Source organism: Bicyclus anynana, chromosome 18, assembly GCF_947172395.1.
Source record: "Bicyclus anynana chromosome 18, ilBicAnyn1.1, whole genome shotgun sequence".
In the NCBI taxonomy this organism is placed as follows: Eukaryota; Metazoa; Arthropoda; class Insecta; order Lepidoptera; family Nymphalidae; genus Bicyclus; species Bicyclus anynana.
The window spans coordinates 11,362,923-11,389,610 of record NC_069100.1 but is presented as its reverse complement, the minus strand read 5'-3'; the positions used below and the strand labels follow the sequence as shown (position 1 = coordinate 11,389,610).

The window sequence follows — 26,688 nt, the reverse complement described above, 5'->3', positions numbered from 1 at the left end:
AAGTTGGTGTTACACCCTTGTGCCTCAATATCATTAACATGTGCTAGTGGTCGTACATATATGAATTTAACATTCACCCTAAGTGCGCTCATCCGATATAGCACAGTGTGGTGGGTTTAAGCTCCATATTTCTCTCTTATAAGGGAGGACGGGCCCTGTAGTGGGCCATCAAAATAGGCTGAAAATGATGATAAGAGAAACTTTTACCGATGTCAAATTGCTAAGCCTCCTAAAGACTCAATGCACTCAACATTCAACGAATATTTTATATTTTAATTAATTTGCTTTTTGTCTATTATCCATAGCTTTAGTGTTTTAAATTTAAGAAAGAAATGTCTACCCATCCCGTTCTGTCATACATTTCTCTCACAATTTCACCGTTCACTTGTTTAGCGACTCGCTACTAAGTGTGACCGAGTTCTTAAGCACTAACATCTATTGAGTTAATTTCGACTCAATTAACCAGTTTATAAGGTTTATTTTTGCTAAAATAAAGTTAACCACTTGGGACCTTTTCAAAGTGAACCCACCAACTAATATGTGTGTTTCTTATTTTACAGTGTTAAAGTTGGTCACTCGGGTAGTAGGTTCTTTACTGTGACATCGTACGCACGTCTCTTAACGAACCAATTAATTGCTACTAAAATGACGATTTCAGTTCTGTTTATGAAAAGAACCTAATTAAAAAAAAAAACAAAATGCCAAAGTGCACTTAAGATTTTTAAGGCGCGCGTTCTTTTGTACTTTATTTGAATTCGCGCGGGAATTTCGATCGTGAAAATGACAGTTCTGATATGTCAGTTGAAAAGGTACAATAGTGATGTGAAACATATGTTTTTGTTGATAGTGTTGTTGATGTTTTTGGACAATCTGCCGCAGAGGTGTAAAGGGGATGAATATGACAGAGGTATTATAATATAAAATTTATTTATAAAATCGTAAAATCCTACGAATGATTATGAAAATAGAAATTAAATTAAAACATGTCCTACCATGTACTTACCTACATCTTGAGTTAGATCGAGTATATTGACAGGAGTGTTAAAAAATTGTACTTCATCATGTCAATAAAATCGTTAAACAAAAAAATTAAAAAAAATAGGAATACCTTCTTTAACCTAAAGTAAGGCAGTAATAAAAATTGATATTACTTTTAAAATATCTGTAGTAATATTATAAACAGAAAAGATTTAAGCATTTGTTTGTTTGTTAGCATTGAATAGGCTCTGAAACTACAGAAATGATTTAAACAAAAATCACTGTTGGGAGGCTACACTGTTCCCTAGTAAAACGGGAACGTGGGTGAAACCACGCGGCGTCTGCTAGTTGCAGTAATAATTTTTTTTGCTTCGAATTACTCGCTCCGATTTGACAGGGAATGGTTAAAAGCTGTATACATCAGTAATCGTGCCTACAATTTTATTACAGGCAAAGCACATTAAATTATCGTGTTCTTTCTTCTGTTTATAAATTACAATAAAATTTGATATTATTTTTTAGTAAATATGTATGCAATTAAATGACATATTTCTAAAAAATTACTTTTTTACTATGTTGGTATTAAACCAGAGTACAAAAGATCAATCAAAAGCCATGCAGGCTATTGGATCATAAAATCTTTTCGTTCGAATAATACTAAGCTATAAATTAAACGAAAGGGTCGTCCAATTAAAAAATATTTGGGATGAAAGGGCTTTACAAATTAACTGGTTGAGTTTTTTTCAACTTGATATTTCATCTAAACCTTTGAAGCAGTTGGTTTCATTTTTTTTTGTAATAAACAATTTAACAGATAATCGCTTCTCTTGATAGGACAAGTTTGGCATAAATATATAAAAAACAAATGATTTCTTAAATCTTTGTATTTATAGGATAATTATATTTTTTTATAAGCCATAATAAATTTTGCCTGTGATGGCAGACAAGCCAACATAAATACCACTAGAAATGTAAAATAAAGTAAAACCATTAAAAATTGAATTGAGCTGTACACGCGTTGAACTCTATTGCGAGCGGAACTGGATTTTTGAAAAAATCACGATAACATTTCAGTTCAAAAAAATAAATTCGAGGGTGAAATCAGTTTCTCATTGGGTCAACATTGAGTTAATATTGTTTAAACTGTCAAATGCATACTAAAACCGGCTAAATTGAAGAATGTATTAAATCTTTCAACCCAAATTAGACCGGTTTAAATCAAGTTTGAGTCAAGAAATGACCCAGATGTGTAAGTTATAAAATTTATCAAAGAAATTACGACTAAATTTATTGTCTTTGATAAAGATAACATTGCTAAAAACAATGATAAACTTTCAGTTGAGTTGGTTGTGATAATGTGCAACTTTTATTACCTTTCTATTTAACACAATATTTATATTTACAATTATATTTATATTTATATTTAGAAATTTTTATGACAAATCGATAACTATTATCGATTAGCTATAAAAATTTATATTAAAATAAATCTGAATATTCTAATGGGATAATAGTAAGTTTTAAAATAAGCATTTACTTGCGATTTCACATGATGTCGAGTGACGAAGCGGTCTAAATCTATAGCTCGCTAAATAAAAAAGTCTACGAAACCATACTTCTTATCAGTCCCATAAAAACTGATCCATCCTTTTCATTTATTAGATTTAGATTAGAACAAAAACATAGATACACAATAACTTTGAAAATCGATTATTTGAAATAACTGCCCTGTACAATATTTCAATATGCATTTAGTGAAAAAGTTGTTAATTTAAAATTATAAACAGACTTCCATTTTATTTATTTATATTGATTTTAAATTTTGACGATTCAAAAATGCTTGCGATCTATAATATAAATAAATAAAATAGCAGCCTGTTTGTAATTTTAAATTAACAGCTTTTTCACTAAATATAAAGCTCGCTTAAAGTCAGCCATTGACGGTCAATTATTCTCACGTTTCTACAGCGCAAACAGCAGCGAAACATTTTCGCTGCTGTTTGCGCTGCTTTGTTTTTTTTTTATAATATGACCAATATTCCCGTTCCCCTCCAACTAGTCGAGAAAGACTTTACCGATGAGCTATTGAGGCTTCTAATTAACTTAAAGTTGAATATTTAAACAAAATATCAAGTACTGTACAACAGAGTCCTTAATAAAAATAAGAAGGCTCCAAAAATAATAATCACCAATTAACTTTTCCGAGAATCCCCGAATGTAAGTTTTCGTAACTCGTAAACACAATTTAAGAAAATTGCTTAAACACCGTATAAACTGCATGGCTTGCAGATGGTACAGTTAATTTTGACATTTGCTTAAAACCAGAGCCTGTAATAGTCAGGCCTCCCTCATTTTTAAGCTGAAAGTTTTGTCAGCTCATGACTTTACCATAGGTAAGGACGCTCGCAGCTAGAGAATTTAGACCGTGCTGGCAATAGGTAGATGACTCCATCATAATAGGTAAGGACGGTACGAAATTATAGACTTATTTATGCCAGAAAATAATTATAAAATGGGAATAGTTTACCCATCACAGACTCACAGTTATATGTTTCTATGATATGATACATAAATCATCTTGCATCGACTTCTCTTGATCCATACATCTATGAAATGCCTTTCCGGTGTAAATGATTTCTACAACGTATGATATATACTCTTTCAAAGTAAGATGCAAAAGGTAATATGAATTTTCAGCAAGCGTTCAACTTTACAGGGTGTGATGCTTCTAAACCGATCTTGATGAAATCTATACTAGGTTTAATTTAGTCAAACTTAAAAATAATAAACTTTTTATACCGAAAACAAGCGCTACCTGAAATAACATCATCATTAACAACCCATATTTGGCTTACTGTTGAGCACGCAGTCTTCTCATGAGATGGGGTTACGGTAATAGTCTCGCTGCGCTGGCCCAATGCAAATTGGCAGACTTGACACATGTAGATAATTAAGAAAATTCTCAGGTATGCAGGTTTCCTTACGATGTTTCTCCTAACTATTAAATTACGAAATTAAATATTACGTGTCTCAAACACCGTTTGAGACACGTAATATTTAATTTCGTTTGAGACACGTAATATTTAATTTCTTATAATGGACTTAACTGAAAAGTTGGATGTGCATACTCTGGAGGTGAACTCCTCATATTAACGCCCCCCGAATCGAAAGTAGAGGTCTAATCTATGTAGAGGTTATAACATTTACTGAGAATACCTACTTTTTATCTCGGAGAATGGACAACATTGGATAATAAAGTTTAGACATTTAGGTAGATTTTAAGTATGTTTTACGTCCACCCGTATTACCGCGTCTACTTGTATTAGTATAAAAATGTATTAAATGCAAATAATAAAGTAGGTATACTAAAAAACAAGCACCTTTATACCGATGAAAGCAATCTTAAAAAAGCAACCTTAATCAATGTTACTGAGCTAACGAAATTGATTAATTTTCACTATAGGAACAAGGTTCCACTATCTTTTCTGAATATGACAATGAAGCTGATAAATAATCTATAATCACTTGTTCTTAAGAACAACAATCGAAACTAAACAAATGGATAGACGCATTATAACTTGTAACACAAAAGTATTTTCTTTTCTAACACAATTTTCACTTTCGGTGACCTCTTACTTTCTATATTATATCAAAGACACGTCCGTGCAAACTTGTTTTATGTACATCGCTGAGTTCATTCACTTAACGTGTTTATTATAATGGTACTCAAGTGGCAATGTATTGTAAATTACAGAGATTTACAGTTACGGAATACACGTTTAGTTGGAACTGACATAATGAACTCAATTCGTTTTTTCTTTGGTTCGTGCGTTTATTATGACGCCCTGATTGTCTACGATACGAGAGTCGTATTGTATTTTTTATAACAAGAACCCAGAGTTGTTAATAAAAGTAAAAAAATATAAACGTACTAGCTGACGTCCCGCGGTATCACCTGCGTAGTTTCCGTTTCCATAAGAATACGGGGACAAAATTTTGCCTATATTACTTAAAAATAATGTAGCTTTCTAGTGGTAAAATAATTCTCAAAATCGGTTCGGTAGATACAGAGATTACTCCATAAAATATCATAAACTTTACTTTTTCATAATATTAGTAGAAAAGGTACAGATAACTTGGTAAGCACTATTAGATAATTAACTTTGGTCTAGTGTTAGTTTTGATACCGTGTCTCGGTGTAAAAAAAAGTATTATGGTAACAATTTCTAGTTTTTTTTTGTTGTTTTTTGTTGTAAAGAAGTTGAGAAGACATGAGTACTACGAGTACTATACTCGTAGTACTCTCATGTCTCAATGCAGGAGTCGTATTCATCATTAACATCTGTTTAAATGTAATAAAAAACGACATTTACTGTTTCGGAGATCATAGCGAACAAACAAAGCTATGAAAATTAATAAAAATATTTAGTACTATCTTTTATATATTTGGCATTTATGTTCAATTTATTGTACATTGAATATAAATTCTAATTGTAATGTTTAATTATAATTATGGACGACAAAACCCACATAGGTATTTGAAGTTAACCAATTGAGGCTGTATCAACTTTCGTTTTGTAAATATACCTACATGATGGTGCGTTTTTTGTCCAAAGACAGGCTATTAATACTGTTTGTAGAAATTGTTTAACTATCTCAGTAAACACTCAAATATTTTTGTTATACATATGAAACTTCAAAAGGTTATTTGACCTTAACATATTATAGATATTTATTTAGTTTTTGGAGAATATTTATTTAAACTAGTCCCAAGTAGTCAAAAATTTGCTGTAGGTATTAGAGATACTTTAAAACTTTACGGAATATATTTAAAGTTATCATAGGATATTAAAATAGTAGATTATGAAATGATTGCCTAATTAGGGTCACTTAAGCAGACGAGTGGTTTAATGCCAAGTTATTGCACGTTTCATACTCTACTTTATCTAAAACTCATGAAATAAAGTAATAATAATTAGCCGTTTATTCCCAAATCCCACAAAATAATATAATACAAACAATTAAAAAGGATAAAGAACTTAAAACTAACTTAAATTAACAAAACTTAATTCTAAAATAATAAATATTTATTGTAGGTTGATTATTGTAGTTCTTCTATTTGGGTACCCATTTTCGGGTTAAGGCCTCCTCCATCATGACCCAACGCTCTCTGTCTGCAGCCTCGTCCATGTACGACCTGCGTGCGACCTCTTCAATATCGTCTCTCCAACGAGCGTGCGGTCTGCCGCGCGGAAATAAAGTAATAGTAATAATAAAATTCGATTTTTAAAGTAACTTAAAAATTTGGAGTGGAATGTGGAAACAAAATAAATTTGTTCAAATTTTTGACGACCCACTCCAAGACGATAATCTGGTTAAGGCTGAAAAGAAAAAGTATCAAGGGTCGGTTACAGAAGGCATTGATTCTTGAGACAGCGCGTATTGTGAGGAGGTTTCTCACTCTGGAGCCCTGACCACAGGTTGCTTGGGCACTTAAATGTGTAATAGCGTTATGTATTTTATTAATATTCTTAAAAAAAATAAATAAATGAATAAATGAGAGAAATAACTAAATACTATCTTACAACAAACAGTATTATTATTAATTAACTCATTGTATGTTATACCGTTTTTAATCGACTTCAAAAAGGAGGTTCTCAATTGTTGTCTTAATTTAAGCCATTTCTGATAGAACCACATGAAACAACACTGTCTGCAAAATCTACATCTATAAGATATTCTCACATATCTTGAATTAATACATCACCGGCTTAACACCGCCTTCATACTGATCAGCAGGTAGAACATATTATGATGTTATTTTTCGCTTTTTAGTTTAGTGGGTACGTTTTTAGGTTTTGACACAGTAAAGATATTACAAGCAGTATAATAACTCGGCCGTATTTTTGAAATAAATACCTACAGCCGCGCGGTACGTAAACATGTCATAGGGCTGCCCGCATGCAGCAATTTAATTACATTTGCTAACTTTGTGTTTCCACTTAGTTTTGTGATTGTAAATAAACTTTTTTTATATAAACAAATAAAATACTTTGTAAATTGTAGTAAAATGGGAAGTGATAAATAAAAATGCGTGTTTTTTGATTGGTTGATTTAATTAAGGCTGATACTACGTCAATGATCTTGAAGGATTGGTCGTATTCTTAAACATATTTATTTCGGTGATGCCATCTAGGTATTACCTCCACACTACGTGAACAAATAAAAAAAAAGATAAATACCTTCATGAAATTGTAGTGATTTAAAATAGATAATGAAACAATGAACAAACGCACTAATTGTCCCTACGATACGATAGTTCCCCTAGATTTCTCTAGGATGCCATTATCAGATCCTGACATGAAAAAAATGGGACTAACCTGAAAGAATATTCATCCAAACAAAAAAGAAACGGTTTACAAATGACGGAAATATCGCTGTAAATACGATACGATTCTTTTTGGAAGTCGGTTAAAATTCTTGTCACCAATGCCAAGCTGAGCAAAAGTTTTATGAGCTTGCACATTAAAGTGCATAAAATCCGCCATTTTGATTTTTTAAGAACTAAGTTACCCAGTGACACTCGGCCTATCTAGACGAGTCTAATGACATATCATTTATCAGTATGTGTGCTTGGCAAATTTGTTCGTAACACTCCCGAAGGTCGGCGCGGTCCGGGAGGGGGGTAACGATGCCCAGCGCGTACGACTTCACACCCGCGCAGTCCTTTCCTCCCGTCGCCCGCATACAACAACAAGTCATAACATTCAAACACATACTCCTCCTTTGGGCTTCGCCGCAGTCGGGTAACAAAACACAAATGATCCGAGCACAGTCACACAATACATTGTACAAGCAGTCGAGGTTTTAATACAAGCTTATCGTACCTACTGTATCGTGATTCATGAACCGCGTATAGCTACATATTTCAATCGTGTCAATCACTTTCCTTTACTCTATTCACTTTATTTACTAATCCAGATACCTACCTTTATTCTGGAGATAAAAGGAAATACCTTATCCATTAAAAAATACAAGATTATGTACCTACCTACTAATAAGTAAATTTATTTTAAAGTTAACCTTTCAGAGTTTCCAGGTAACTTAAAAAAAGTTATCTCTGGATGGGATAATTTTGAATTCATGCATCCAAAAACGGCACAGTATTTCCTACTGGTCATAATTAAAAAAATCTAATACTATTAAAACACTTTACTCTGTTAATACACCGTGCGTTCGTTCGTCACCGCGGCACAGTCGCGACTGTCTTCACCCTACGATCACCCCATGTTCAAGGAGCGTAGGTATAGCTCGCGTTTCGACCTCTAGTATGAAGTCCAACTACTGGTTGTAATATCTTTTCTGTGGTTTTGAAGTCGGTTGTATTTTTTTTATTAAAATTTTTTATCTTTAAGCTTACGCGAACAAAGTCACGTACATCTGTTGTTAAAGATATTTACAAAAAAATGTAAAAAAACCTTATTTTTTAAAACCCGCTCCTTGTAAGAAGTACCAGGCGATCATGATCCTACGGAGTTCACTGCCAACTCGATGTTACCGTTAAACGCGCGAACATTTGCTCATTCCCAGTCCGTTACGTAAAAACATTACTGCACTTCCAGTTTTTTGTCTCACTGTGATACTGTTTAAGTTTTTTTTTAATCCAACTTTAGAAACTGGAATCCGATCTCTGGACTTGTTACCTTTATATACTAGCTGACATCCGTGACTATGTTTTAAATGGAATTGTTTTTTTGGATACATTTTTCGCTTAATCTTAATGAAAATAAAATTGTTCTTTAAATAAAACCAATTTATTATTATACTTACTTACTTCTTTTACTATACTTACATACTTTTTTTCGCAAATCCCCCCGAAACCATGATTTTTTTTGGATAAAAAACTAGCCTGTATGTCGTTCCATAATCTCCTCTATTGTCCAATCAAAGTCCTGTTAAAATTGGTCCTGCTCCAACCGTTACAAAGATTATCCCGGACAAAGAAAAAGACAGACAGACATATAAACACTTGAGAAAACACAGTTCTCTTGAACTGACACTTCAATTTTATTTTATTTTTTTTCAATTTTATTATATGTATTGATGATAGACGATTCCTTGCCTCCAAATGATATAATTACAATTTAATCAGACTTCTGTATTTTAAGGTAAAGGAATTTAGAGCTCAAACCCAATACGTTGCAATGCAAAACTAGCGCGCTCCAATTTAGACCTTATTACTGCTTTTTATCTTCGTTGTATTCTGAGCAACATGCCAATATACCACGTGGGCATGGTAGCTTTATTAGGATAAGTTAGCTTAAGTTACCATTGTATTCTTTCTCAATAATAAAGTGTAACTTGAAAAAATACTAAAAATATAACTTGACGTTTAACTTTGACCCTGAAATAAATTAATTTTGAATTAGAATTATTTAGTTCTGTGACGATTTCATTTTGTTTCATTTTTTCATTTTGGCTGGTGGGAGGCTTCAGCCGTGGCTAGTTACCACCCTAACGACAAAGACGTACTGCTAAGCGATTTAGCGTTCCAGTACGATGTCGTGTAGAAACCGAAAAGGGGTGTGGATTTTCATCCTCCTCCTAACAAGTTAGCCCGCTTCCATCTTAGACTGCATCATCACTTACCATCAGGTGAGATTGTAGTCAAGGGCTAACTTTTAAAGAATAAAAAAAAATAGTTAGTTTCGATTTCGTCTATGTCTATAGGAGTGTGTTATACAGAGAGAGATGGAGACGAATTAAAATTCGCAGTATTAAATTATAATGAAAACCTCCTTATAGAATACTGTCATCTCTTATTACACTCGTGTTATAATAGACAGTGTGACAATATCAGCCAAGTTAGAGCCAGCTCATCGGCCGAGCGGTATGCGTGGCTTTCCCGGTACGCTCTACTTGGCAAGTGTCGCTTCCGCATAAAACTGCATCTTACAGCCAATTGTATCATTTTCATAACGCGGCGCACTTTGTTGAGGAAGGTTAAGGTATATCATGTCTACTTATGTGATTCGTGATAGCCCAGTGGATATGATTATCTTCGATTCGGAGGGCATAGGTTTGAATCCGGTCCGGGGCATGCACCTTAAACTTTTCAGTTATGTGCATTTAAAGAAATTAAATATTACGTGTCATATTATCATCATAAGCCCATATTCGGGTGGGGTCACTGCTGAGCTCGAGTCTCCTCTCAGAATCAGAGGGGTTAGGCCAATCGTCCACCACTATAAAATTCACTGGTGGATTCACAATGCAGGTTTCCTCACGATGTTTTTCCTTCACCGTTTGAGACACGTGATATTTAATTTATTAAAATGCACACAACTGATAAGTTGGAGGTGCATGCTCCAGATTCGAACTCAAACCCTCGGGTATTGGAGACAGAGGTCGAATATCACCTCTGTCTCCGATCACCTCCGACACGACTATCACGGCACGTGTCATGTACGGTTAAGGAAAAACATCGTGAGGAAACTTGCATACCTGGGAATTTTTTTAATTCTCTACGTGTTTGAAGTCTGCTAATTCGCATTTGCCCAGCGTGGTGTACTAAAGGCCTATCCCCTCTCATTCTGAGAGGAGAATTGTCCTCAGCAGTGAGCCGAATATGGGTTGCCCATGATGATATTTACTTTGCTCCTCCTCCTATAATCCTCGATAGTGTTTAATTTTTATGTTATATTAACTTTGTCTCGGCAGGTGGTTACAATGGTTCCGCAAATTGCTTAGATGCTGCGTGGTAATAACATTCTGTATTTCGATATGCAGTAAAAAAACTGTAACTCTTCAGTCAAATACAGCAATAAAAGATGTATGTTTATTTGGATGTTTGTTACTCTTTAATGCCGCTACTACTAAAGCGATTTGGCTGAAATTTGGAATGGAAATAGATTATCTGGATTAATATATAGGCTACTTTTATCCCGAAAAAATCCACGGATTCCCGAGTTTTGCGAAAACCTGATGATTTTGGTGGTATGAATGTTTGTTACTCATTCATGCCTCGGCTACTGAACCGAATCATCTGAAATATGTAGTAGAAATAGATTATAGTCTGGATTAACACATAGCTACTTTTTATTCCGTAAAAATCCAAGATTCCCGAGGGAAAAAATTAAAAACTAAATTCAACTTGATTTAAATACGATGTCATTATTAGATCTTGGCCTGATGACCGACGGGAAAGAACCTATTTAATTTAAAACAAAAAATCCAAATCGGTCCAAGCGTTTTCTTGTAATCGGTAAAACGTAAAAAAATAATACAAAAAAAATAGGAAAAGACCCACCTTTTTCAAAAGTCGGTTAAAAAGTGAACAAACTGTACTCGTTCCAAATCAGTTAACATCAGATAAGTTCAATATCAAGCGTTAATTTGTCAATAAATAAAAAAGAGCAACCCACTAACCCAATTTCAAGAACAAAAGAAGTTACCACGCTGAGCACGTATGAAGTGATTACACACGTATTGTAAGTGAAGTTTCATTCATACATACGTTTCCCATAAAGACATACTACCTGCTATTGTATGGAAGAGAATCAATATCTCCAGAAGTGATAATGTAAAAGAGATGTTGGTATTGTAATGGCAGTGAGATGCTTGGAAAGTTTTGAATGCTGTGTATAAAGGAAGTGATTATTTACTTACACGTAAACCGTATGGTTTACTGAGCCGTATGATTTATTGAACCGTATGATTTGTCGGAACGAGTTAATATTGCATGTATCAATGATAAACTACCCTCTTCCCAATTTTTATCAATAACGAGGTTATTAAAAGTCGTTACTCACCAGCTGTTTTTTTTTACTGTTGCTTAATTAATAGTTATACAACTTAACATCCTCAATGTCCTACAAATTGTGTAGTACATTATCTCGTTACGACGCTCAGAAATTTTTATTTCCTGGTAACTTAGCTACCAGAATCAAGAATTTTCGTAAATAAAAAAGTTGATCTTCTCATCGAGATGACGCTACTCACGAAAAATTAACTTGATAGTAATCAGTTGTAAAAAAATGTTCTATAGATCCCTGACTATATTAAAATAAACATCAAGTCAATTGACAAAATGTCATTTATTTACTGTGTGACATTTGTTACTTAGAATCTCAATTTCGTTTAAGTCAAATTCAAAGATACTGAATTAGCTTGAAGCAGTCCGATTATTATGGGAAATAATTTTTCGATTTAAACGACATTGGTGGTCAAAAAAAATCGTAAACATTAACGGAAAGCTCAAATAATAATCGATGCTCATTCACTTTCTCGCAATTTTGCGGCGAAGATGCAATTCCGAAACGGATGTGGACTTTGAGTGTGATGTCATTTTTGTGGTGAAAGTGACTTTTGTTTTTACTGGTACTCCACCGATTGCGGGCTTTTTTATCGACTGTGTGTGTGTGGTCGGTGTTTTAATTAGTTTGATGATTTTTATAGCTGCAATAGTGGTTAGCATACATGTCACCTGACGTTAAGTGGTACTACCTGTTCCCCACTGTATGTACCGGCTTCAAAAAAAGGAGGAGGTTCTCGTGTTTTTACCTCAAAACTTCATAATTAACCAATTTTGTTTTTTTTTTGTTTGAAAGATAATACTTCCAGATTGGTCCCATTTAATTTCTTCATGAAAATCGTTTTAGTAATTTTGTCTCAAAATCAAAATAACTGAAATACGCCTTTGAAGTCAGTTCCATTTTTGTTAAAAAGATTATTTTATTGTAGTATTAGTGTAGCTATTGCTATTGAATGATGTCACCACTTGAGATATTTGTAAATAAACCAAAATTAAAACCGATGATACCCTTGAACTTGTAAACTAATATTAAGAACACTCGATCGATTGTTTAAAAAAAACCAGGCTATTTTTTTCCGTTTTAGTATGGCAAAATGTTCAGTTGAGGAAATATTTGTTTATTTGCATTGAATAGGCTCCGAAACTTCTGAACCGGTTTAAAAAATTATTTCACTGTTGGGAAGTTACACTGTCCGCGGGTGCTCAAGGCTATATATATTTTACCCCCGTATTCTTACTAGAACGATAACTACGCGAGTGAAACCGCGTGACGTCTGCTTTTAATAAATATAAATTATTAAACAACAATCTTTACAAAAAGTAACGACAAAACATAAATGTGAAATGGGAGTCAAATTTTAAACCTCCAACTTTTCAGTCATGTGCTTTTTAAGAAATTCAATTAATTCTCTACGTGTCTATGTGTGTTAAATCTGCCAATTCGCATTTGGCCAACGTGGTGGACTAAAGCCAAACTCCTGTCATTCGGAACACGAGTCTCAACCACAGAGCAGACAACGCTAAAAGCTAACGCTTTTAGCAATAGAAGTAGCAAGGGGGCGTGGCCCGCGTACACCCGGGTGTGCGGAACAACGCAAGCGTGTACGCGCATGCACTAGCAGTCTTGTTTTGTTCTGTGACAAAAGGAATAAATAATATTCCTAAATAATACTCTAAAGGCCTAAATGGCTGTTTAATAAAAAATATTAAACAGCCATTTAGGCCACGCCCCTGGGTACGCTGGTTTCAATACAAAGAATTGACACTTTATAAAGTGAGCCGAATATGGGTTGCTCATGATGATACCTAGAGGCTGTGATCGTGGGTTTTGAAAATTCTTACAAGAGACCTAGCCAGCCTGACTGGTTCATCAGTGGACGTTCGTCGATTGATTATAATGATCTAGGGGCCATTTAAAGGTTAAAGTGTTTTTCAGATATCATGGGTACGATGACAGTTGCCTTATGACTTTCATAATACGTACTTTTATCGTGAATCGCAGCAAACTTTCAAGAGTGGAACGAGCTGTCACTGTACCCATGCTATCTGAAAAACACTATAAATACAGTCCTGAGTAAATGTCCTGAGTAAATAGTTGTAGTATAGTCATCATATCAGCCGATGGACGTCCACTGCAGGACGTAGGCCTTTTGTAGGGACTTCCAAACATCACGATACTGAGCCACCTGCATCCAGCGACTCCCAGCGACTCGCTTGATGTCGTTAGTCCACCTGATGGGGGGTTTGCCAACACTGCGCTTACTAGTGTGGGGTCGCCGTTCCAGCACTTTGGGACCCCAACGTCCATCGGCTCTTCGAACTATGTAAAGTATATATAGTATAGTAAAGTAGTGCATTCCAAATGTTTCAAGTTGTGCCAAACGTAGCAGGCCATGGCAAGGATGTGTAGCACGCGCTCTGAATAATAACAGCACCAACGGATTCCGATCCACTTTGGGAACACTTTCTAACGCATTTCTTTTCGTTAAGGGGAAATTTTAGTCAGTGACAAATACCTAATTTACCTACTTGATTTCTTTTTATTGTGTAACTAGGATGTATCTAGAAATGCCTCGGTAGCGTGTGTTACTATGAATCATTAAATATTGGGATACACCAAATAAAGGAATAAAATAAGTCTTTATCCCTGTAAGTAGGGTTGGGAGTAAACAAGCTCCTTCTTTAATTATTATTGTTGTTAGTGGACAACATACCTACCTACCTACATACATACATGTTACCTTTCTTCATACATGTTATCTTTCTTCACACTAATATTATGATGGCGAAGTTTTAGTGTGTGTGTGTGTAATGAGTCCTTCTCATTACACACACATACACTAAAACTTTCGCTCATATCGCTACTACGGAACTAATTAGGCTGAAATTTAGAATAGATAATACCAAGGATTATCACATGGGGCTTATTATCATGGAAAATGGTTAACACGGGATTTGTCAAACACAAAAGCGTGCATACGTTCCTCATAGTTGTAGATATCTTTTACTTTAGTTATAAAGTAAATAAAACATATCAAATCATGGTTTCGATACAGTTTCGAACTAAATATATTAACTTTGTCAGTATTAACATCAAATGAGAAATGTCATCTACCTACTGTATAATATCCACGAAGGGTATGATATCACCGAATGAAATTTGTTACATATAACCTCAATCTCGTATATTATGTCAACTAACATGCGTCAATGTTAAATCAAAAAATTAAAATTAAAATTCATATTTGGCATAGCTAGTGAATATTGGCTAATGGCCGTTAGTAGTTATCACATGACAACGAAGATGTATGCCAAGCGACTTTTTACTATATTTTGAAAAATGGAAATTTTCAACAGCTGAGTTGATAGTTCAGTTTATATAGTATTAATGTTTTGTAATATATGTACAGGTATAAAATGTCAGGATATAATGTCTATTGAATCGTCTACTCTGTATATTAGTGTTTGTAAAGCTAAAACTTAAAAAAGGCTTGATGGATTTGAATATTTTTATCAAAATCTCGAAAACATAAATAATTTTGTATGGATAGTCACTTCGAATAAATTTAAAGAAAGTGAATTGGGCAGGACAACGTCTGTCGGGTCAGCTAGTTTCTAATAAAATTTAATGCATTGTTTTGCTACAAAACTAAAGTCATAAACTCAAAACTTTTCTAACACACTCACCAGTTATGACGAATGGAACAATTTGCAAAATTGACCATCATTTATATTTTATAGCAAATTGCAAAGAGAAAATAAGTTAACGATATTAGAAAGTTTTGTACGTGATGGAAATGTTAATGAAAATGGAAAAACTAATCTAACACTAATAATTTAAGTGTGAAAGTAAATCTGGACACAACATTTTTTTTTATTATAGTATTATAGCACTATGCAATATCAAACCACATTTTATATATGCTTATTAAACAATTAATGAATGTATTAAAAAGATGATTCTAGGCTATGATAAAGGTTTTGCCTTTCATTTTAATACAATAAGTAAAACTATTATACGATTGATTAGAATTATATATATATATATATATATATATATATATATATATATATATAAATATATATATATTACATAAAATAATTAAATAAATGATTAATTTATATAAAATAAATATAAAACATAAATATAATATGATATTGCTAAGAAGGATGGTTTTATAAGAGTCACTGTTGATTTTATTGCCAACTATTCATAACATTACCTGCCTTCCAAGTAGCCTCGAAAATAACTGAAATATGATGTTGGAAACAAATTTAAAAAAAATGTTAAGTTTGTAATAGACAATGGTTTCCCACTTACCATCAGGTGGGCAATTTGCTTGGTCCGTCAAATTATTACTTGAAAAAAATCTAGTAACAAATATTAATTTAGGGACTTTGACACTCACCCTTGAATGATAAGAGATAAAAAAATTATCAATTATATTAACATTTATTATAATTTATCAATTATGATAGATCGAAGCATGAATTTAATTTTATTTTACAAAATTTAGATCAAGTTTTGCAGATATATATTTAATAGTAGAGATCGCCAAGATATTATTATCATTGTAGATTTAACACTGACCATTGTAATGTTTCCTATTTCAGATGCAAGAAAACTATTCGGCGGTTACAAGATAACACCATCATATTGCAAAGCCAACCGAGCAGCGAAATACAACAGAGGCAATACAATATGTATGTTCAACCACGAATGTGTTCAAAGAGGCGGAGAAGTAGTGGGAGCTTGCATGGATGGTTTCCTCTTCGGAGCGTGTTGTCAACTGCCACTGGACTCCCAATCTCACATCCCAAAAGGTCCAGGAGTTGTCATGACCAGTTATTTAGACTATCCTGATGCTGAAACAGAAACTGATGATTATGACGGTGAACAGCTAAGCGCTTGGCACAACAGCTTTAAACCTGTCGTAACACCAGGATATAAGCCTTCCCACCAACCTTCGTCATCGACAATCAAAGCTGAGTTAGACTTGAGCACTGAAAGCCAGAACATTATCAACGAAGGTCTCAGTCAAATCACTAATACTTTACTCAGTACTCCGCCGAAAGATAACACATTTATTTATTCTAAACCTGAAGGTGTTTATACACACAGTTCAATCAACCATGCAGTCGCAGATACTATACTGTATCACGAAAATGGTTCTGTAGTTAATGATATAGCAAGACCTTCTGATTTTAATATACAGATATCGTCAATGCAAACTAAACCCACCGTACCACCGACAACTACATCGGTGTCTTCACCTTCTATTATTGTATCGACTCACAGACCTATATACAAACCTGTGTTCAAACCGAAACCAACAAAATTGACAACGAAAAAACCTACAACAGAAAGTTATGTACCAGTTTCAACAGTAACGAAAAATACTCAAAAAATGCCTGAGTTAACGTCTGTAGATAGTATAATACAAATGTTAAATGGTAGCACTCCAAGTATGAAAGATGATGTCAGTTCTCCTTCTTCTGTAGATACAATGGAAACAAAAGCTTCTCCCTCTACAGTAACACCAGTATCATACAGCAGTAGTTTCCCCAACTATTACATATCTACAGGACATTATGTTACATTAAAACCATCTACATACCAAAGCACGCCGGCTGTTACAAAGTATTCAACTAAAAAACCTTTATTAACTAAAAAACCGTATGGAAGTATCAATACTACGCCAAATAGTATACCTCAAGATATACGACCTAATAAACCATATTATTCATCGCCAAAACCGAGTCAATCAACTAGTCAAGACATCGACGCGTTTAATAGATATCCCACAAATCCAGAAGATTTTGGAGATTCGGTTACAACGTTTAGTTACGTCAGCTCTACGACAACATTAAAACCGACTTCTACTACCAGAAAGCCACCTTCTACAAGCTATGTTACTGGATCTAAGCCACTAAGACGCCCAGTAACACCACCGAGTAGCTTCGTATCCAATTACGATAATGTAGATACATTCTCTAGTGTAACTCCAACTGTCATTGTACTCAACGGTCTTAGCACTAAACCTGAAACTGCATCAGAAGAGACCCAATTTGTTGAGATATCTCAAGAGCCTTATAAAAAACCAGTCAGTCAAATCACAGTTAACAATCATATAGAATCAACAAACAACATTTTTGTTGGTAAACCACCAACGAAAGAAAAACCGAAACCTGTGACGTCATTCTCAAATCCATCGTCGCCAACAGTTGTAATTACACCAAAACCTTCTGCAACCACACCTTTTCCAAGCAAAATATCCACAAGACCTCTACCAGTATCAACAATTGATCCAATTTTTGATTCATATACAGACTATCCAACTTCGACTATAAAGACCGAAATGCAAACGTCTTCTGACGACCTTATAAACTTCCCACCTGTTAGAAATCCCATGCTTAACGCTACAGGATCAAATCCAAGTGTCTTTAATACCAGCGTCGCCATATCTGACAACGAATTAGATATTTTCCAAGAAATAGATTTTACAACACCAGTATGGCACGAAGACGATAAACTGAACGACAAAATGAATTTGTTCGTTAATAAAATTGTTGGTAGCTTACAAGGTACCTTCCAAGAGTTACACGATATAGTAATTCTAGATAAAAAACCAAACATTACTCTACCTAAAACGACTACAGCGAAACCACCTAAAAAGACTCTACCGACGAGAAAACCTTTGACGACAACGAAGAAACCTATTAGACTCACAACTTCAAGGAAACCACCTAAAACAACTAAGAAACCAGTAAAGCTATCTACGTCTGCTAGACGACCTACCACCACAACCCCTATACCAACAACAACAACCCCTACTACCACTACCAAAAAACCGGTAAGTTGAACTTTTACTTCGAAATTAAATGAGAAAATAGGAGCTTTGCATAACAGTCTGTTAGAAAACCATTGACTAAGAATTGTTTACCACTTTAATTTTTATAATCAAATAGTTACATATTTTCACTTTTATAATTACATTAGATACAATATATTTTCACTGTTCAAAGAAATAGAAAACCAATTAATATTATTGTTGTACTGTGTGCACTTCAAATTTGAAATTGACGTTAATTTTTTTTAGTTATCACTGTTGTTGTGTTTTACGAGTTCTTTCATAATACAAATAACATTAAGTAGGTAGTACTTTAGATAATATTGTTCATATTTAATTTAATTTTTATAAATTGTTCAATATTTATTGAAGCTTATAATCTTAAACTGAGGTATGCTACTCAAATTAAGGTTGTTTCATACTTAAATTAATAATGTTTTAGAAATGATACAGTAAACAATATAATGATAATGTATTTATTGTATTTATTTCGATAAAGTATTTTAGTTTTATTTAAAATTTATTAGTGGGTAAACGTCACTGTATATCAGTTTAATATTACTCACTTAACTAAATTAATAATTAAAATATTTGAACAAATTTGCGTCAAAATTTACAGTTAATATTTGACTTTGAGTTATAAAGTCACAAACATAGAGAAATTGAATTTTCATAATATAAAGAATTTCAATTCTCATAAAAGTAGTATCCAATTGCCAAGCAGTATACCAGGCATGGTCCTTGGCCTGTGATTGATTTGTTTCCAGATCACAACTACAAAGAAAACAAAGCCTACAAAGAAAGTGACCACGACGACTATAACCACTACAATAACTGAAATACCGGAAGAAGTAACAACTGAAGGATATTCTGAACCTATTAACTACAATGATAAAAATCGTAAGTTAATTTTATACACATCTGTTTAATTACACACAAAGCATTCTATACATTTTTTTTTAATCTATAAGTTACCTTTGACTTTATTCTCACCGGATGGTAAATGATGATGCAATTTTAGATGGCAGCGAGTTAACTTCTTAGGAGTACGATGAAAATCCACACTTCTTTTGGTTTCTACACATCGTACCGGAACTGGTAATTGACGGCTGAAGGTTCCCACAAGCGAGACATGGACTAATGACGAAAACCTCAATCAGCACAGCCAGGGATCGAACTCCGGACCTCCCTCTTGTAATTCCATTGCGCCACAGAGGCCGTCAAATTTGTACTTGAATTATTGTGAATCTGGCTCCTTAAACCTGTTACCTCCCAAAGCCAACATGGACTAAAGTTCATAATGCCTACCCTACATAATATCATAGAAGCATAAACTGTCAAACTTTCAGCTTTTTATAAAATGATATTTGAGTGCCTCCGTGGCGCAGTGGTATGCGCAGTGGACTTACAAGACGGAGGTCCTGGGTTTGATCCCCGGCTGGGCTGATTGAGGTTTTCTTAATTTGTTGGGGTCTGGCTGGTGGGAGGCTTCGGCCGTGGCTAGTTACCACCCTACCGACAAAGACGTACCGCCAAGCGATTTAGTGTTCCGGTACGATGTCGTGTAGAAACCGAAAGGAGTGTGGATTTTCATCCTCCTCCTAACAAGTTAGCCCGCTTCCATCTTAGACTGAATCTTCACTTACCATCAGGTGAGATTGTAGTCAAGGGCTAACTTGTACAGAATAAAAAAAATAAAAAAAAAGATCATCTTTTCTATCTTAAGCTTTTAGTGAACTACGCTCAGTGCATGAAATTTTGTTGGCAATCGTTTCGACTGATTCTTGTAATGAAACTGTTACAGTATGCGGTGTCCGTCCACTGGTCAAGTCGGGAAGGATAGTCGGTGGCAAGAACGCAAAGCCAGGCGAGTGGCCCTGGCAGGTGTTGGTCAGAGAGTCCACGTGGCTTGGACTGTTCACCAAAAACAAGTGCGGAGGCGTCCTCATCACCAACCGATATGTGACCACTGCTGCTCATTGCCAACCAGGGTGAGTAATCAGTGGCAGGCGTTCACAGATCATGCGTAATGGACGTATCGCATAAATCGGATTTGTAATTTTAAAGTATACTAAAATACGTTTGATTCGAATGTGAATACATATCTACGGATATGTGCGGATATTTATATATCCGGATCTGTGGACGCCTACGGTTAAACACCGTAGGTATTTAAATGTTTACTTTAATTATCTATACTAGTATATAAAGCTGAAGATTTTGTTTGTTTGTTTGGTTGAACACGCTAATCTCAGGAACTACTGCTTAGGTTACGTTAGGTTAAAAATTCTTTCAGTGTTAGATAGCCCATTTATTGAGGAAGGCTATAGGCTATATATTATCTCCGTATTCTTACGGGAACGGGAACCACGCGGGTGAAACCGCGCGGCGTCCGCAAGTAATATTATAAAAGTAAAGAATTTGTTTGTTTGGTTGATTGAACGCGCTAATCTCAGGAACTACTGGCCCTATTTGAAAATTTCTTTCAGTGTTAGATAGCCCATTTATCAAGAAAGGCTGTAGGCTATATTAACCCTGTATTCTTACAGGACTGGGACCCACGCGGGTGAAACCGCGCGGCGTCAGCTAATTTATTATAATAATTATTATGTATATTATTTTCAGATTCTTGGCATCATTAGTAACTGTGTTCGGCGAGAACGATATATCCAGTGACGTGGAGTCCCGGAGACCAGTCTCCAAGAATGTGAGAAGAGTCATAGTCCACAGGCAGTATGACGCGGCCACTTTCGAAAATGACCTCGCATTGTTGGAACTGGACACGCCTGTACAATTTGATGCACATATAGGTAAGGATTTACAAGAAATTAATCCGCATTCGGCCAGTGAGGTGGCCTAATGCTGAGCTCGAGTCTCCTCTCAGAATGAGAGAGAACCAATTGTCCACCGCGCTGACCCAATGCGGAGACGTCACAGACGCAGAAAATTGAGAAAATTCTATGATGATATGAAGGTTTCCTTGCGATGTTTTTCCTTCACCGTTTGAGACACGTGATATTTAATTTCTTAAAATGAACACAACTAAAAAGTTGGAAGTGCATGGACATTCACTTAGAACCCACACCCTCCGGAATCAGAGCCAGAGGTCATATCCACACGGCTCATATTATTATTTAATGAAACAATTAAATCAAAAAATATTTGAATTTTACAATTTACATGTATGTTGTTTATTTTACTTTCAGTACCAATCTGCATGCCGCCTGATGAATCAGACTTCACCGGTCGGTTCGCGACAGTGACCGGGTGGGGAAGACTCAAGTATGGCGGTGGAGTGCCATCTGTACTGCAGGAGGTTCAGGTAAAGGTTTACAGCCTCAATAGCTCAGTGGTAATGGGACCGAACTAATCACCGAGGTGTGGTGATTCGATCCCGGCCCGCTGGTTTAATGTACCCACTCCTAGCACACCGACTACATGGAAGGAAACGGGAATATTGGTCATATTAAAAATATATATGGCAAATCGTTGGTCTTACCTCGTAACTAACATTTTTTGGTAGAAATAGATTTTGATGCAGAAAGCTTCAAACAGCTTTTCCGGTGGTAGCCCACAAATATCTTGTAGTGCGTACATTGAAAACGTTTTTGGTCGCATAAAACGACTTTTAGTAATACCTAAATGATGTTTCTTGTCCCTCCTGTAAAGTTTAAAGTTTTTTTTAAAGAATATTTCATACGTGCAAACTGGCACGTATGAAATATTCTTTTAAAAAAAATGGACCGATACCGACATATAGCATTTATGCTAATAATCTTTTTAACATAAAAATGAAACCGACTTCAAATACGTATTTCAGTTATTTTGCCTTTACACAAACTTACCAAACCGATTTTCATGAAAATGAAATGGGACCAATCTGGAAGTATACTCTTTCAAACAAAAAAAGAATTTTCAAAATTGGTTAATAAATTACGAAGTTATGAGGTAACAAACTTGAAAAAAAAAATCGGTTGTCTGTAAAGTCGGTTTACTGACGATAGTTGAATGTGACAACGTCATGAGAAAGTACTGTAGGAATGGTTGCATTTTGCAAAAGAAAATGTTCGTTTTTCTAAAATACTGTTTAATAATCTTCATAGACCAGAATATACTTTACTTTTTGTAAAAAAGTTGGCAACCCTACAGCGAGGGAACGACGCATGACGTCATCTTTTTTAAGTGTGCAGCCGGCTTCATCGAATTATAAGACGTTGTCACGTCAAAAAAACATACGCGGTGAATTGAGAACCTCCTCCTTTTTTTGAAGTCGGCTTAAGCTAAAAACACCTCATCTGCTGACTTAGTCATTGACATGACATCGGCCGATGGGGAGATGGATATTGATGATAATGAAATTAATGTATATTTTCAGGTTCCTGTGATAGAAAACAGTGCTTGTCAGGAAATGTTCCACACGGCAGGACACGCCAAGAAAATTCTCAACTCATTTATCTGTGCTGGATATGCGAACGGACAGAAGGACTCTTGTGAAGTGAGTATTTAATTTATCTACGACTTATTTTATCCTACAACAAAATAGGGTAATTGAAATCTATACTTAATATCATAAAACTGAAGAGTCTGTTTGTTTGTTTGCTTGAACGCTCTTATCTCAGGAACAGGAACAGGTCCTATTTGAAAAATTATTTCAGTGTGCCCATAAATCGAAGAAGGCGGGCTGTCGGACTGGCTGTATACGAGTATTATTATCCATGTATTCCTACGAGACTTTTTATTAATTACCCTCAATCATGGATGTAAATTGGCATATTGGCCTAATTCCTCTCATTCTGACAGGAAACTCGAGCTCAGCAGTGAGCCGAATATGAGTTGATAATGATGATGAATAGATGTAAAATCTATGCGGCTATGCCCTAAATAATAAATGCTAACCCAATAACCTACCACAGAATACACAACAAAGAACATCATTTCAAAAATCAATACAAATATTTTCAGGGTGATAGTGGTGGTCCGCTGGTGCTCCAACGCGATGACGGAAGGTGGCAGTTAGTGGGAACAGTGTCCCACGGCATCAAGTGCGCCGCCCCCTACCTGCCCGGCGTGTACATGAGGACAACCTTCTACAAGCCTTGGCTGAGAACTATCACCGGTGTCCACTGAGTTTACAAGAGAGTGTCCATTGCCAACGTCACTGGGACGTCACAAAGAAACGACAAAAAGCTTATCTTTTATACGCAGCATTAAGCTGAATCTGAATGTTGCCAGTGAAATTAGGGCAAATGAGGCTAATGTTTTACGTAGATGGAAGAACAGTGTATTCCTAGAATGTCCTGCGAAGAATTGCTATGTTATAGACAATGGTTATCCACTTAACATCGGCACTAACATTGACGTTACTTAGCCACCTAATAATTAACATCAAAGATTTTATACTATAGTAGAAAATCCTTGAATGACATCAAATGAATAACAACCGATTTTTTCGTATTCCGTAAAGCCCATTTTTAACAAAATAAACTGGGAAACATCATCTACCTACTCTATGATACCAACGAAGGGTTGTCAGAGGGTCCGGATGACATGTTTTACCTATAATTTGTATTGTGATCATTATCATCATTAAATAACTAGTGGATACAAAATTACGTGAATTATGAACACGTAAATTACTAACAAATCGCTAGTTGGTAAATTTTGTATATGTTCACTAACATACGTCAAATTTAGTGAATTGGCATGCAGTTGACCCATCTGCTTGTCTTGTTAACTAAAAAAAGTGACGTCTCAGTGACGATATTATGTCCATTGTTCGACACATACATACGGCAAAGATTATGGGATAATGATATAATAATAAACAAAACAGACAAGGCGATCAGCTCAGAGCGATTGCGATAGCACAGCATGAACTCGATTTTTTGGAATACTATAATTGACTTGTTTGTAAACGTTAATCTTTTTCTGTTTATTTTATTTACCTATTTATCATACAATTTTCTATTTTCTATCGAATATGTACTAGCTTTCTGTATAAAATAAAAATAAAATGTTAACAAAGTAATAAACTTCAAAATTTTATGTAAGTATTTCATAAGTAATATTTTAATATTACCTACGAAATGAAACTCAAGAAATATTTTCTTGTGTAAATTAAAAATAAAAAATATTTTTCAGAAAAAAAAATTAGGTGCGAATATTCGGAATAAATATTAGGTTCTATTAATATCCCACCATCCACATTATTATATTTTTTCGTATAATAATTAATTGTTTATCGACATTTGTAAAACAATATGCGAAATATCTACCTTAAGATAATTTTAAAATCAATATACAATATCATACAAGAAAAAAGTAATTAAGACCTGCTCTCTGCCAGTAAAACTATAATAATAATTATTAATAATATTATTTATCATCCGTGTAATTTAATTGTATGAAAACATTTTGGCATTATTTAGGAGTAGTTCTTTGTGAGAGTTCTTATGGGATAGTATTACGTTGTAGTTATTTCCGCAGCCAAGTAAATGAGTTTTAGTTTTGATAATAATGTTGCTGAAGCACTTGAAGCTTTATATCCAAGACTTGGGTCAGATCTTATCGAAGTCTTTGGAAATCGAAAAAGTCTCAATTAATAATTTTACTAGCTATAAAATTATTACTACTACTAGACATACCTAGGCCTTATACAATAGAATAGAACTTAATTTACCACAATGGGGATGATGACTAGGTTTGAATATATTGATTTTTATGATACATTCGGGTAAATAAGGTCAATGTTAACTGAGTTATACATAAAAAGCAAAGATTGTCTGGATATTTGCAAAATAAATAAGATTATAAAATTTCAAAATCTATAAATTTTTTTTATCGTAATTAGATGAATATTCATACAGTTTTAGCTTCCTTACATTAAATGTGACGTTTTTCAATAAATGAACTATAATCATAAACGCACAAATAACAAAATATTGGTAATTTTGTTTAAACGCCCTATACAAAAATAACGATCAGCGAGCCAACGACGTCACTAAATCGTACCATTTTGTATGGAGCGTTTTCCAGGGATCCGCGGCAGCGCCGCAAATCTGACCCTTTAAATCCCTGTAGCTCCGAAAGTAATGATCGCAGATACCCCGTTACTTTTACAAACTTGCTTTGCTATTAGTATACTCTTAATTTATATACAATTTAAAAAACTGTCATCATCCCTATTCTCCAGTGCAGTTGGACGGATATAAAGAATAACGTATGACTCTATAGCAATATTGGCACTTCGTAAAATTATTTAAGTAGCATTGCCGCTAAAATCGTAACATGTAATTTTTATTGCTACGAAATAGTAATAATATTTACAATATTTTATTAAAATATAAGTGTCAAACTTTATAAATATTGTAAATTATAATTTATAAATATTGTACATTGGAATGCATTTATTTATTAAAAAGTATTAAATTAAAATAGTTTGTAGTTACATTTTAAGTTGTTATTTATTTCTATTTTAGCATGAATTTAAATAAACAGAGTGTTTAAAAATAAAAATGAACTCGAGTTCCAATAATATTAAATGAGTTAAGGCACTTGTTTTTGCTCAACTATCTAAATTTTTACCAATATTATTTATTGCATAGGTAATGATTGCAATATTAAATTACTATAATAATATTAGGTAAAAGCTCAATTCATAAGTAGAGAATATTGTAAAAATAAATGACTGTTATGCATTTAATAAATATTTAAGAAAGTTAAATGTTGTTTTTTTTTAAACATAGTAATTATTCAACTTCTCGAGAACAATGCCTTAATATCGCTTTTGAGGGTTTTTGTGATGGTAATTTAGTAGAACTGCAGCTGAATGCTGAATGCGATTGATGGCAGGCATAATTGGAAAAACAATATAAAAATGTGCGAAGCTTACTTTACTTAGATATATCTGTAGCAGATTATTATATTATGAAAAATAAAACCCACTGTTGCACCAATAAATATTTTTATTATTTTCATTTTACCATTCGAGTACATATTATAGTGCATACTAAGTATTATTATCATTGTAATATTATATACGGTAGA

The 26,688-nt window shown here is 34.2% G+C and overlaps 1 protein-coding gene across 1 annotated transcript; it reads left to right on the top strand.

The window, feature by feature from the left end:
• Positions 1-583: 583 nt before the first annotated feature.
• On the top strand, positions 584-26,354 carry LOC112050016 (serine protease filzig). The gene is made up of 8 exons (XM_024088131.2): positions 584-907; positions 16,406-18,645; positions 19,410-19,542; positions 20,447-20,633; positions 21,268-21,452; positions 21,849-21,964; positions 23,018-23,137; positions 23,605-26,354. The coding sequence occupies exons 1-8, from the start codon at positions 781-783 to the stop codon at positions 23,767-23,769; spliced, it is 3,273 nt and encodes a 1,090-aa protein (XP_023943899.2). The 5' UTR covers positions 584-780; the 3' UTR covers positions 23,770-26,354.
• Positions 26,355-26,688: the final 334 nt, after the last annotated feature.

What these genes read in the sequence shown, in the direction of transcription:
- LOC112050016 (XM_024088131.2), top strand. Translation starts at nt 781, where the DNA reads ATGACAGTTCTGATATGTCAGTTGAAAAGGTACAATAGTGATGTGAAA. An exon ending in ACAATTTGATGCACATATAG is followed by an intron (nt 21,453 to 21,848) that starts GTAAGGATTTAC and finishes TTTTACTTTCAG; the next exon opens with TACCAATCTGCATGCCGCCT. An exon ending in GACAGAAGGACTCTTGTGAA is followed by an intron (nt 23,138 to 23,604) that starts GTGAGTATTTAA and finishes AAATATTTTCAG; the next exon opens with GGTGATAGTGGTGGTCCGCT.